We start from the raw sequence: 13,248 nt of genomic DNA, 5'->3' as shown, positions 1-13,248 counted from the left end.
TCGAGTAATCATTTGCTCTTTCCTTATAATTAGAACTGATCGCAATTAACGAGGTCTATTAATTAACGAACCTTTTATAAAACTTTTTAATCATTGTAAGTCAAAATTAATTTGAGCAAACGTTTGTTCAACCGAGCCGGAAGGTCGTTAAATTTAACTCAATAATTTTGTTAGATTAAACCGTTTTGCTTAATATATTTGTTACATCTGTTATACAAAGTGCGAGTTTGAATTTAATTTGTTCGTGGTTTAGTTTGCCATCGAAAAAAACCCTGGAACATTTCCTCACTCAACTCAAAGTTTTGGGAAAGTAATTGAAACTTTTGTGAAGTTACCAGATATTGTTGGCCACCTCTGGGACGGGATACTTCTTTTATGACGTAAAAATAGTTTCAATACAATTCGGGCAATGTCAAGAATCTTATTTTTCTCTATCGGATTTTTTTATTGTTGTAGAAAAACTACTTTAGTTTAGTTATAGATCCTAACTTTCTTGCAAACTAGTGTGCGAATTTTACAAACCTAAAATCTCTTATAAGTCTAAGTAGGTATAAAGAATAACGACGAAAATTTCTTTGTGTCAAGTCTCTGTTTCAGGGGAGACTTTAATGTATTAACGTGCCATTTACTAATGAAATGTTTAATAAGGTCGTAGGCGCTATCAAATAATTTTAACTGTGATTATTGGTTACATTCCGAAACGTAGGAATCTCTTCACGTTCGCCTCATATTTTGTTAGAGCGTCGGTGACTTATGCGTTAAGCAGTTTACTTGTAATTTAAAGGTCCTGGGTTTCTGATGTTTTACCAAATAAATATGTACATTTATCCAACGTCTTTAGTGACGAAAAATGTGATCCACGCATGAGTAACGTCTCTACTAACGTAGGGTACATTTACCCTAGGTACCATACCATTGTATGTATGTAACGAATGATGATACTTTATTCGTAGTGCATAAAATCTGTGATAATTGATATTTGCCACCCATGATCAATTTGATCCAGTGTCGTAAGCGTCGCGTCACCGTCCCGTTCCGTCTGCTGTAACAAAACCATGTAGGTGGAATAAAGCTGAACTTTTGCTATGGCATTTAGAAATTGCCTGGTTCCAACTTTTGGAACTCCTAATGTATTAACGTACTGAATATTAATCGTGTGAAGTCTTACGTATAATTAATTTTAAAGTGAAATTATAGATGGCCGTATGTCAGATGCAAAATACTTTATAAATTGTACAAGTTTCACACGAGGACAGGACAATGAAGTACAGCATGACATTGTGTACTGTTTGAACACCCGTATCAGTAAAGAGGCTATCACAAATATTGGTGAGAACGTCTTCGTAATGTTATTTGCGAAATTTGTATTAGATTCGCTCAGTGCCCTTGCTGGGCCTTTATGTATACACTTTTGTAAATGATACTAGGTGGAGGGTACAAAATAAAACCATAATAAACATTAAATAAATATATTTTATTCAAAATGAAATACTTGTAATATAAATTTATTAATATTACAAATACTTAATTGAATTGTAAAAAAGTACATCAACAAAATCAATAGAAAACTTTAATGTTAACATATTTCAAGATATAGTTTCTTTCTTTATTATAAAAAATAGGTGGACGTAAAATATGACGTCACAAGTCACTATTCATGATGAATCTGTTTCCCTCAGAGTGTTTGCCCGTGTATTTGTATCGACATTTTCCGTAGGCGCCTGCAAAAATATTCTCCGTTAATAACCCATTTAGATGACTGATGAACTCTGTGATATTTCGAAAGGTATACTAATGACACCGTAAACTTCTAAATAGACATTAGAGCCTTCGCACACCTGAAACTATATCGCACAACTGTTTAGTCTCGTTTTGATTCCTATAAGCTTATATGAAGAATACAGTTAAATTTACTGCGAAACAATCGCCAATCGCACAACAGTGGCGCGATAGTTTAGTTAATGGTGTGCGCTCCCTCTTAATGTTACAAGTCGTAATACTACGAAACATGCATGACACAAGCAGTTCCACTTCTGAAGGATCTGTGCAGTCGAATTCAATGAAAATAAGAAATTATAACTAATCTAAACAATTTAACTTCTAACGTTACACATACCTATTATACATGTTTTGTTGTTAGCCAGTAACATATATCATTTGTTATTTCCATTGAATTCAACTATACTTTTTGTCACCTTTGAAATTACAAAAATATAACGTAACCGGTTTCGTAATTGGAAACTGACTGTAATTTTGTGTTGTTTTCATGTATTTATTTATTGCATTTTAATCACTATAGCACAAATATTATATTTAGATCATTTAATGTCAAGCGTTATTAATAGGAACTTAATTAGAAACTAGTTTGAAACTGATATCCTAATAGGTAATGTTATCTACCGTGAATTCCGCAAATGCAATAATTCGCGTAATAATTTTAATTGCAACTTACGTAACGCGTAATTTCAAGGTTTGTTACAATTTACCTGCATAACAGAGTATTTTGAATCAATAGGTACTTTTACATGTAAAAGGCAGCTAATATAGTTACGTGGAAAAGTGTTACTTAAGAAAAAAATATTGACTTAGCATGCAGTTTGTCATTAATGTTTTGTATTCGTTCCCGTTGTACCTTTGTGTTTGCCAAGCGATGAGAAGTCGACGGGCAATGGTCGTACGGGCGTGTTCGTGTCTTGCAGGGGCGGAGTCCCTGGCGGCTGTGGCGGCTCTCGCGGGCGGCGCACGCGCATGAACTCACCCCGGACGGCCGCCTCAGAACGTTCCGATGACGATATACTGCGAGAGTCGAGGAACCGCAATCTACGCACCTTGTAGATCACGTAGTATCTAAGATATACAAATACATCATCATATGTAAAGGGCATGAAAATGGGAGTCGCCATAGGCTGGCAGGAGGCTGGCAGGGGGCAATCAATTCGTGTGAAATAGTTCGAATATTACCTCGAATAAGACCATTATAATAGAAGGTAAAGACAGTCTAAATTATCGTCTGGCGACACCTATAGGTAGGCCCTAAACAACCACATAGACGCAGTGCAGATTGGTTGACTTAATATCTTTGAATTTCTCCGCAGATAAGTGCTTCATGATGTTTAGCTTTGTGGGACATCGGTATGAATGTCACCAACGTTTGCGTATAAATAAAGGACGCTTGATTTCTTATAGAGCACATATATTTCTTCTCATATTATATAAAGGTACAATATACATTACTCATTACAGTCTCGAAAAATATTCAACAGAGAGAAAGAAACCATGCTGACAATTTGAGTTCTACCAAGCTTATACTGAGATTTAAAATGTAACTGCCGATAGCGCTAGTTCAGAATTCGGTGCGAATGTGTCGCCACAGCTTTACAAAATGTGTTCGTTATTTCATGAAATAAAAGCAAGTACAATATTTAATGGTATTTTAGTTCACGTAAATAAAAACAGAAGGCAAATTCATACATAAAATATATTTAATCTTCCAAACTCTTGAGATTCAATAAGAATTTCAGTACTTGCTTAACTTCTTTCAAATGGGGCATTTAATAATAAAAGTGAAAGCAATAAAAATACAGCAAAGTAAAGATTTTTGGCGCGTCACCTTTCGTTGTCATAAACAGATATTCTTGCTAGTAATATCTGTAACGATAAAATACCAAGTGTCGAGAAATTAATAAGTTAAAAGAGGTACGTAAGATTGATATAAATGTTTCCTTGGGAATACAAGTTATTAATCAAATTTCAACTGATGTTCAATAAATGTTTTCGTATTACTCTAACGACTGAATTTCGAAACGAATCTAAAACACTTTGCTTCGTAAGCGGCGCTTACAATCACAGTCACTTGTCACACGTCAACATTGTAATGGAATTTGGATGAAACGTGATGGTATTATTTAAGACGCTGTTACATATAAATGTCGTTTCAATACTTGTCCGTAACACCTTAATGTAAGTTGCGAAAACGTTATCAGAATGCTTATAAAATCAACTCGACACGTCATGGAAACAAGATAGCCCACTTATGGTTGGGAGACGCAGATAAAAGGACACTTATGACGTTTTACTTCCTTGTTATGGAGAGGATTGAGTGTCAGATTGCGCATACTTTCGCAATGTTATCTATATTCCTCCAGTTTTATAGATTCTACCATTACATTGTGAATACGACAAAGGACGTGTGATATTCCATTTGGAAGTTACTTTTACATTTTTCATCAATTTGGGGAAGGGGATAGATAGACAGAGAACATCTGGCATACCGAGGTATATACATCATTGAATAAATTCTACATTTTATACAGGATTAATTAACAGTCCGCGACTCGATGAATAAAAAAAACAGTATTTATTTATTTTGTGAAAAGCAAAAACAAATTCCACGTGACAGCTATTCCACTCTAATCTCTCTTCTGACTAAATTTACTGGTAAATTCGTGCCAGATTATTTCAATCATTATGCAGATATAACATAGATAATACAATGGGCGAACGTATTATATGAATATGAATTGCATATAGATATTTTTGATTTAGAAAAATTTTAATTTCTTATGGTCTAACAGCCACTTATGACCAATAATTTAAATAAATAGTTCTAGTCCACAAAACGTAAGCATCTCATCTTTTTCACATCTCAGAATTAAGAATTAAGATTAGAGGGAACAAATGTACCTGTATCTTTGATAATCGGAGTCATCCTTCTCGCAGTCTGACAGTTGGTTGGGGCAGGCTTTGTTGCTCAATATGCTCAAGTAAGAGAGTGCTGGCATATACTCATTGATCTTTTGTATCAACCCTTCTAAATCTTCCAGCTTCGGTTAACAAAAATAAAACATTTCGTCAGAAAGAAAACACTGATTAAATTTATAAATGTTGGATTGATTTTAAGGTTCTCTTAAGTCGTTGTTGATGAAATTGGAGAGGAAAATATATGGCATATTTTATACCAAAATAATAAATTTATATGTTGTTTATACATGACGTTTTTCTTTATATTTTAACTAGCTTTCGCCCGCGACATCATCCGCGTGAAATTAAAAAAAAAGTGTGTAGCCTATGTGTTCTTCCAGACTATCCTCTACGTCTATGCCAAATTTCATCGAGATCCGTTCAGCCGGTTAGGCTACAAACTCTAACAAACATCTAAACATGTAAACTTTCGCATTTGTAATATTAGTATGATTGGCTTTGTAAAATAACCCTAACATTTAAGATTAATAAACTAAAGTGTTCACTTTGCATCGTTCTAGGAATGTAATTACAACAATTATTTCAAATGTAATGCAATAAGCAAGACGCATTAGCAAATTGAAGTGCTAGTATCATTTCCTTTGAACTGAACGACTTTGACCACACTCAATTACTTGAAAATGGCATGCAAATTCCTTTGTCACTAGAGTTTTCGATGAGTTAAATAAGATTAGAATTGTTCTACCCATAGCTAAATTCAAGACTGACATAGTTACTGTATATTTTATTTGAGAGTTACATTTTTATTTAATAAAAAAACAAACACTACGGTAAACGGTCGAATCACACACATCAAAATCGAATCAGTTATTTAGATAAAGTAGAGCTTCTTAGTGCATAATACATGTTTAAAGAAATACATACCTTATTGTTATTTAAAGAGAGTGTCTTTAAATACGGCATGAAAGGAAATCTTATGTTATCCTCTAGTTTATTATTGTCCAGAATCAATTCCTGTAGCCTCGTGAAGTTCTCTAACCCTTTAAGTGTTTCTATATTGTTGTAACTGAAAACAAGCATCGTTTTATCATATATAATGATACCCAATTAAAATAATAAATGGCTTGCCTACGTGAGTAATTCTCATTCTAATTAATCTTCGGAATAAACTATAGTAATCTTTAATACATCTCCATCTTAATGTTTCATGAATCTATGTTGCATAATCTTAACTCGATACTTTCATTTTTTCTCATTTTATGTAAGTTGTTATAGGTTTTTGCCTTTCAAATCGATCTACGATTCGTCACTAATTCCTCAATTTTCTATTCATTCACATTGCTTATTCCTAGAAAATGATATCTGAATGTGATAATTATTTAGTTAATAAGAAAACTTTATACCAAAATGTGTTCCAGTTTAAATTAAATTAATTCCAATGAATATTCCAAAACTCGCAAACAATGAGACGTAACTAATCGTAAAGTTTCAATGAGAAACAACTATCATGCAAACGTTGATGGGTATAAAGCTTCTTACCGCTTTAGAGAATTCAATACAAAACAACAAAACAAGCTTTCCGCTCCACCGGTATTAACTTATAGAAATGAATAAATCATAGCAAAACAAATCCTACAAAACAATCCCGAACTTTGTAGCGTTACTTGTTAATTTTTAAATGCGTGTTTAAATATTTATTTGTTAGTTTTAATAATGAAACTAACCTGAAAATAAAGATTACACTTTTATAATAACTTCATGTAGGTAAGTTTTAAATTAGATAAACGATACAATATTTAATTATTTTTCTCCAAAAAATTGGTTTTTTCCTCTCTTATGTTTGATATATACGTTTAAAAAATAGAGAAAAAACTTTTATGACTTGAAAATTGAAATTATAAGTCACAATTGTCTCTGGTTATTCCATTGCAAAAATAACACGACCATCCTGGTATCAATGTGAAAATAAATTACTAAAAATAAAAACTCGTGTATGTAAACAATTTGGAAACGATTTTTTTATCTTCTAACTTACTGATTACGTCTTAACGTACAAAGCATTTGTTGTTATGAAATTTTGTTTTATAAATTCTCGACGCTGTTTTTACACTATCGTCAGTTCTTTGAAACTTTAAGTGGTAAAGTTAACATGGAATTTTCTGGACCAAGATATCTACGACCTTTCGCGATGAATGCTTAATTTACGACCTCTTTCTAACCAACTATAAAACACCTACTTTTTAATGTAAAAACTTGATAAAAGTGCACACATCGACGTATGGTGACCACAGACGTCGGCTGAAGTCTATTATTTCTTGAAGCCCGCAACAGACTTTTGGTTAGAATTGAATGGTGCGACTGTTCAATTAAAACTGAGTTTATAAGTTGACGTTACGTTGTTGGATGAGTCTTCTCATTGTACTTTACATACCTTAAATCCAAATAATGAACCTTAGTACCGTACATGTTCCATAGTGCCGATGGTATTCTCTGACAATCTTGTCCACAATAACTTAACTGTAACAAAGAACACCAATGTGAACAAAAAAAATATAGATATACTAGCTTTCGCCCGCAACTCCGTCCGCGTGGAATTAAAAAAAACAAAAGCGAGTAGCCTGTGTGTTCTTGCAGACTATCCTCTACATCCATACCAAATTTTATCGAAATCCGTTCAGCCGTGTAGGCTACAAACTCTGACAAACATCCATCCATCCATCTAAATTTTCGCATTTAATATTAGTAAGAAGTAAGATTTTAACTAGATTTATAACATGTAAATTAAAAAAATAGGAGTCAAATTTTTAAGTTACTGTTGTAATTTTTTCTTTTAAATAATTAACTCAAAAGCTTCCCTTGAATGCTTAAAATTAATTGCATCAGCCATTTACAGCTTCCGTGTTCAATTATTGAACCTTCCAATTAAAAAAGACAATAAAATGTTTTGGCAACATTACCTTATCTACGCGTCCATTCGTAATTAAAATATAAATTTAAAGGCGAAATTGAATTTCGATGATTTCGGAATCTCAATTTTAGCGTACATCTACGCTTTTAGCACACAACCGCGTAAGCGAACCGAAAGCGATTATGCCTACCTTTCCGTCAAGTAGTAGAATTTATTTACTACAACGGTGGCTTTTTCCTTACACCTTTCTCTACAGTAAAAAAACAAACACTAATTAGAAGAAACGACGGCGAGTAGTACGTACTAAATTTAGGAACCGTTTTTTAAACATCGCTTCGCGTCGCTTTCGCAATTGTGTGCTATAGGCGTGAACTGGAGTCGCCGAAAAGACGTTTTCAAATTGTGAAAGTCTCATTCCCAGTAGCTCGAGGCAGATTCATTAATTAAATACAAAGTATTCGTTGGAGATTGGCAACACTGGCTATTAATTATCGTTTATTTCAAGCTTTATACAGACTTTATTAATTTACCCCTTTGCATTTATTACGCTTCATACAACATATGTATACTGTTAATATGATAATTTTAAGCAAACTTTAAAAAAAAATCCGCAAATATTTAATCACTACGAATAGTAGATAGTGACGATTATGGCCACTTGAAGGCAAACAAGTCCAAATGACTTTGATTTTTATGTTCCTCATATATATCCAATATATTATCACCGTAGAAGCGCAACCATTGGAATTACAGAATTATGCAAGTCAGCCAGTATGTGTCAAGGAAAATCTGACTGCTGAGGCTGAAGTGCTGTCTGCCTTTGATTGGCTCTTAGAATCTACATGTTAACTGTATTTAGTTGTGTATTCTACCACATTGAAAGGATTATGGTGATAATTGCATAATAGAAAGTAATTTGTACTATGACCTTCGAATCGTTAATCTCGTAGCTAATGAGTCAAAACCATCCAAGTTTATTCACATGTATTTGAATATTTTTATTTCCTGACTCAACTGGTAAATCTTGTCGTAAGCCGGTTTTATTATGACACAGTTATTTTTGTCTAATATTACATAAACAGTGATTAAGATAGGCAATGTGTATGGTTCCAAGAATGTCTCACAAGACTGAATGAAAATAACAAATTGTTAACATGGAAATAAATCCTAAACACTTCGCTTCGTTAGCATCGCTTACAACGTCAGATGTCAAAACCTTAATGGCTTTTGGTGTTTAACGCGTGCACACACCTAACTAAACTATCGCACAACTGTTTAGTCTCGCTTTGAATTTATGTGAAGGTACGCACACTACTCGATTTTTAGTTGTGTAAATCGTCAATAGACAATTGCACAACATTGTGCGACAGTTTAGTCACAGGTGTGCGCCCGCTCTAAGCGTGTCCTTATCATTAAGGTGCTATTACATATTTAAAGCGTTGTCTTTCAATTCTATTCATTATTATAATGAACCAAATACTATGAGCACGGGTACACATTATCGCATACCAATGAGTATTCAATTCTGCTTAATCATGTTTTGTTTTCTTTAACATAAAGTTTTTCCGAAGAATGATCAAGGTTTTAATTGTGATAGACAAACTGTCTACAGAAATAGATATAAAGTAAAGTACAATAACATTGTAACATAATATTATAATTACTACAGGTCAGCTTATCAGTGCACAATATATATTTACTTCATTATACATACTGTATACATTGTACAATAACAATAATGTAACAATTTGTACTAGGGTTGTACCGGAGGCCTTTTTAACGGGAGCAAATGCGGATGCGGAGGCGAAGGGCTTCACCTCAGAAGAAGCGGAGGTTAATCGAAGCGGAAGCGAAAGTCAATAATAGAATGCTAATTGCGATTTATTAAAGAAATTAAAATTAAAACTACGCTAATTTAAAATACAGATTAGTACATAATTCCAAAATACATTTTATCATGCAAATATAATGTATAACAATTATAGTTAGTTGACCTAGCACGCCCGCGCGGGCCGCATTAACGATACCTAATCGCCCCACTCTCGTTAAAGACGTAAATTAACCTCCGTTATAACTCCGCATAAGAAATAACGGAAGCGGAAGCGAATGCGGAGTTATCATATCTTGCGGAAGTTCCGCACTTGCGGATGCGGAGGCGGAGTTTCGGTACAACCTTAATTTGTACTACATATAAATAAAACTATTCAAGCCAGTAGGGACAAACACGGTGATGATAGGAAATTAATGTAGTTATTTTATGTTTACACTTACATATGATGATGGAAAGGTATTTTAGATTGTTATGGACAAGTACCGAAATTACTTAGTTATTCATAAGGATAAATTAGAACTAATGATATGAAAAATAAACTTTATTAAGAACTAGAAATTATTCAATAACAATTATTTTATAAATTCTAGTTAGGTGATTGTTAAATATATTATGTATACAACATTATTAGCGAATATTTAAATAGATTACATACAAAAAGAAAAAGTCGAAATAATACATTTTGTACACAAAATTGCCTAAATATATCACATATCACAAATGCTTTAGTAAATATTAGATAGCTGGTTTTGTACCAATATCCCATATAAAGTATGCACTGATCGTGAAATAAAAGCAAATAATATGTTCTTATCAGAAACTGTCCATTTATTTATACTCGGTAGAGTCATAAATGTTAATATTGATACTAGGAACTTTTGTACAATACACTAAAGGTCCAAATTAACCTTGACCCATTTCTATTAAATGAGGTTTTAACAAACTTTTCAGGAAGGATTTTGTTACAGTAATGATGATTGTCCATTAAGGGTTACAATAAGAAAAAGAATACTTTTAGCAAATTTTTTCACTGTTCCATAATGTGAAAATCTTCCTAGAATCATAACAATTATTTAAGTAAATCATTATCTTGTTAAATCATTCTGATTTGTAAAAGTTGTTCCATAATTTTGGGTTACTTGCTAATAAGCAAGTAAAACCAAAACAACAAACAAGTAAAACAGTAAATAGACTGGGCTCGCTTATTTTTAAGGGTGCCCAGTCTATTTTCCCCTTTGAAGAGGATGGACATGGGTACTGGACTAAAATTAGGCCTACAGCACTCAATTGTCAAAAGAACCTCAGAATTCCTTCTACTTGGAGCCTGACTCCTATGCAGTTTTGGAATTTCACCATGTACGCCATCCCATTTGTGCAAAGACATTAAAGCTGGCTCTACCACTGTTTCAGTTATGTACATAGTTGAATCTTTCACATTTAAAATACTAGTAAGACTACTTTAGAGTTTCAAGTTGGAATACAAACACTGAAAGGAATTTGAGTATATCTACCTTCAACAGTATGCTAAAACTAGCAGATGATAAGTTAATTATCACTTTACCTTTAGCCATTTTTCTAAGTTATCATCCTCTTCGATAACACTAAGATTAGAAACTTGCCTAACTGATTTACATATTGTAACTAATGTCAGATTGTAATAATTGACATTTGATGTTTTACTCACTTTACTTGTAACTTTATCGTTACTTTGTTTCCTAATGCCATACTTCATCACAACTATGACCCATTTAATAAAAGAGAACAGTGAAAAATATAATTCCAAAATGGAACAAAGAACTATGCTTATATTAAAAAATATAAGCAAATAATCTTTCAACATTTTTAGTACACAGTTTTGTTAATTTAATTACATTTTGAGTGTGTGTGGGCAATCACACTACTAAATTGATAGAGCCTTTATTAAATTACAAGAGGCTTAATTAGATAAACTAACATGTTAGTCAAGCAATAAGTTTCATGGATAGACCACTTCAACTGGTAATGTTAACTGTAATATTTGATAATTAATTACTATGGAATTTATTTAATTAATAACTATCATAGATCAAAATACAGTTCAATAAAAATAGGTTTTAAAAGTAATAGTAATAAATAAAAAGGTATGAAAAAAAATACAAGTCTTATTTTTAACGTAAATTTAAAACCGTTTTGATTATAGAAAAGTTAATTAAGATTTTTTAAATGCAGTTTTTTCTTGGTATAAGTCAATTACTTTCTTAGTAATAAATTATACTTACGCGATTGTTTTGAAATGATAATGCAAAAGTATTTATATGTACTTCATCCATTTTAAACACAAGGTAAGATAACCTTTTCACAATCGACACAGTTGAAACATTTATTACTTAATAAAAAAGTTTTAGAAATACGTTCGTACTTCGTTTTATAGAAGCAGAAACTTCACTTCAATCCTTCACACATTGTTTTGAAACATTTAACTTTCAAATGTTTGAATGTTTGACGTTTGATTTACTAAGTTTGACATCTGTCAACAACTTTTTGACATTAAGTACAAAGTTGCTATCACATAAAAAGGTTGATTTTGTTTTAAACCAATAAATTAACAGTTATTTAATTTAATTAATTACAATTTCTTTTCAATCGCAAGTAATTTACGTGGAAAATATATTTGACTAACCAATACTAGGTACTTTATTTATATATCTAAACTAAACATTAAAGTAAACACACACTCTTTTTTATTACGTAGGATTTCAACAATAACAGCATGTTTTTGTTATAGAATGTCCTACATTTACAACACACGTGACTGTAGGCTACATATGTTCAAGTTCTTTAATTTAGGGGGTTGAATAAATTAGAAAAAATCGTTGGAAAAAATGACAAAAACAACAAACCAAAAGCAGCAAAGAATTAAGATTTGAAATTGCCATGGCAACAGTAATTGTTAGCTAATAAAGTCCCGGGCGACCGTTAGTTTTAACTAAAGATAAAGTTAAACCATAGTACATTACTCAGCCTTATAAATTTACTTAATTTTTTTAGGGAGATTTTATTATTGAAAGTGTCATATTCATTTTCCCTTTCTTCATGTAAATACATATACCTGTAACGAATTCGGGGACAATTTTAGTTGACAGAAAGACAAAAGAACGAAGTGGAATTATTTCATTAGTGTCCCAGATTCGAAATTCAATACTCAATGTTCAATTATGTTCTCTAACGTCGCGTCGATGCTACCCAATTTTTAACAGACGCAACGTTACATCGTTTTGTAAGATAGGTAACATGATCACCTCATTCCTTCTCATCGATTTGCAATAAAGGGTTTTTTAAATAACTTTGTTATTTATAATTTCAATAATAAGCATTTTATTTTACTGACGTAAAAAAACTAGTTCGCATCAATTACAACAAAGTACTGTTGTAATTGATGTATAACTTTTACGTTTGTTATGTTTAAAATAAATTGTTATTTGAACTTTCTTGTATTACTATCGGTATCGTATTCGGAGCGTTATCTCTCTATTCTATATACAGGACTGAAAACATTATTTTTACCATTCACTAAAAGAGACAAAATGTATGAAATGAATACGAAATCACAGAAAGTTGGAACAATTCGATTATTATAGAGCTTAGGTAGGGGACACAAAGGAAATTTGTTTTTGAGACGTGCTTTATAACAAAGCCTTACATTGAGTTATGTTAAACATTGTTTTGTTGAATTAACTTAAGTAGACATGTCTTATTTTTGCAGATATAATTTAGCTATCGTATGTATGACAAGGGCGGATCTAGCTTTGACGCCAGAGGGGGGGGGGGG

At 32.3% G+C, this 13,248-nt stretch overlaps 1 protein-coding gene across 1 annotated transcript; it reads right to left on the bottom strand.

Annotated features, from left to right (window-relative positions):
• Window positions 1-1,549: 1,549 nt before the first annotated feature.
• On the bottom strand, window positions 1,550-11,912 carry LOC106103771 (leucine-rich repeat-containing protein C10orf11-like). The gene is made up of 6 exons (XM_013283633.1): window positions 11,699-11,912; window positions 7,133-7,218; window positions 5,626-5,767; window positions 4,684-4,823; window positions 2,633-2,847; window positions 1,550-1,721 (listed from the first exon to the last, which is right to left on the bottom strand). Exons 1-6 carry the CDS (start codon window positions 11,747-11,749, stop codon window positions 1,642-1,644), a joined length of 714 nt encoding a protein of 237 aa, XP_013139087.1. The 5' UTR covers window positions 11,750-11,912; the 3' UTR covers window positions 1,550-1,641.
• Between the last annotated feature and the right edge of the window lie 1,336 nt (window positions 11,913-13,248).

This window comes from Papilio polytes, unplaced genomic scaffold, assembly GCF_000836215.1.
Source record: "Papilio polytes unplaced genomic scaffold, Ppol_1.0 DF823731.1, whole genome shotgun sequence".
NCBI lineage: Eukaryota > Metazoa > Arthropoda > Insecta > Lepidoptera > Papilionidae > Papilio > Papilio polytes.
Note: the sequence above shows the minus strand (reverse complement) of the source record. Positions and strands in the feature narration are given on the sequence as shown.

Bases quoted from the DNA above. Each gene is read 5' to 3' on its own strand.
- LOC106103771 (XM_013283633.1), bottom strand. From the start codon at position 11,749: ATGGATGAAGTACATATAAATACTTTTGCATTATCATTTCAAAACAAT. The intron at 7,219-11,698 runs GTAAGTATAATT...TCTTTGTTACAG, and splicing joins TATCATTTCAAAACAATCGC to TTAAGTTATTGTGGACAAGA. The intron at 2,848-4,683 runs GTACATTTGTTC...TGTATATCTTAG, and splicing joins TCCGATTATCAAAGATACAG to ATACTACGTGATCTACAAGG.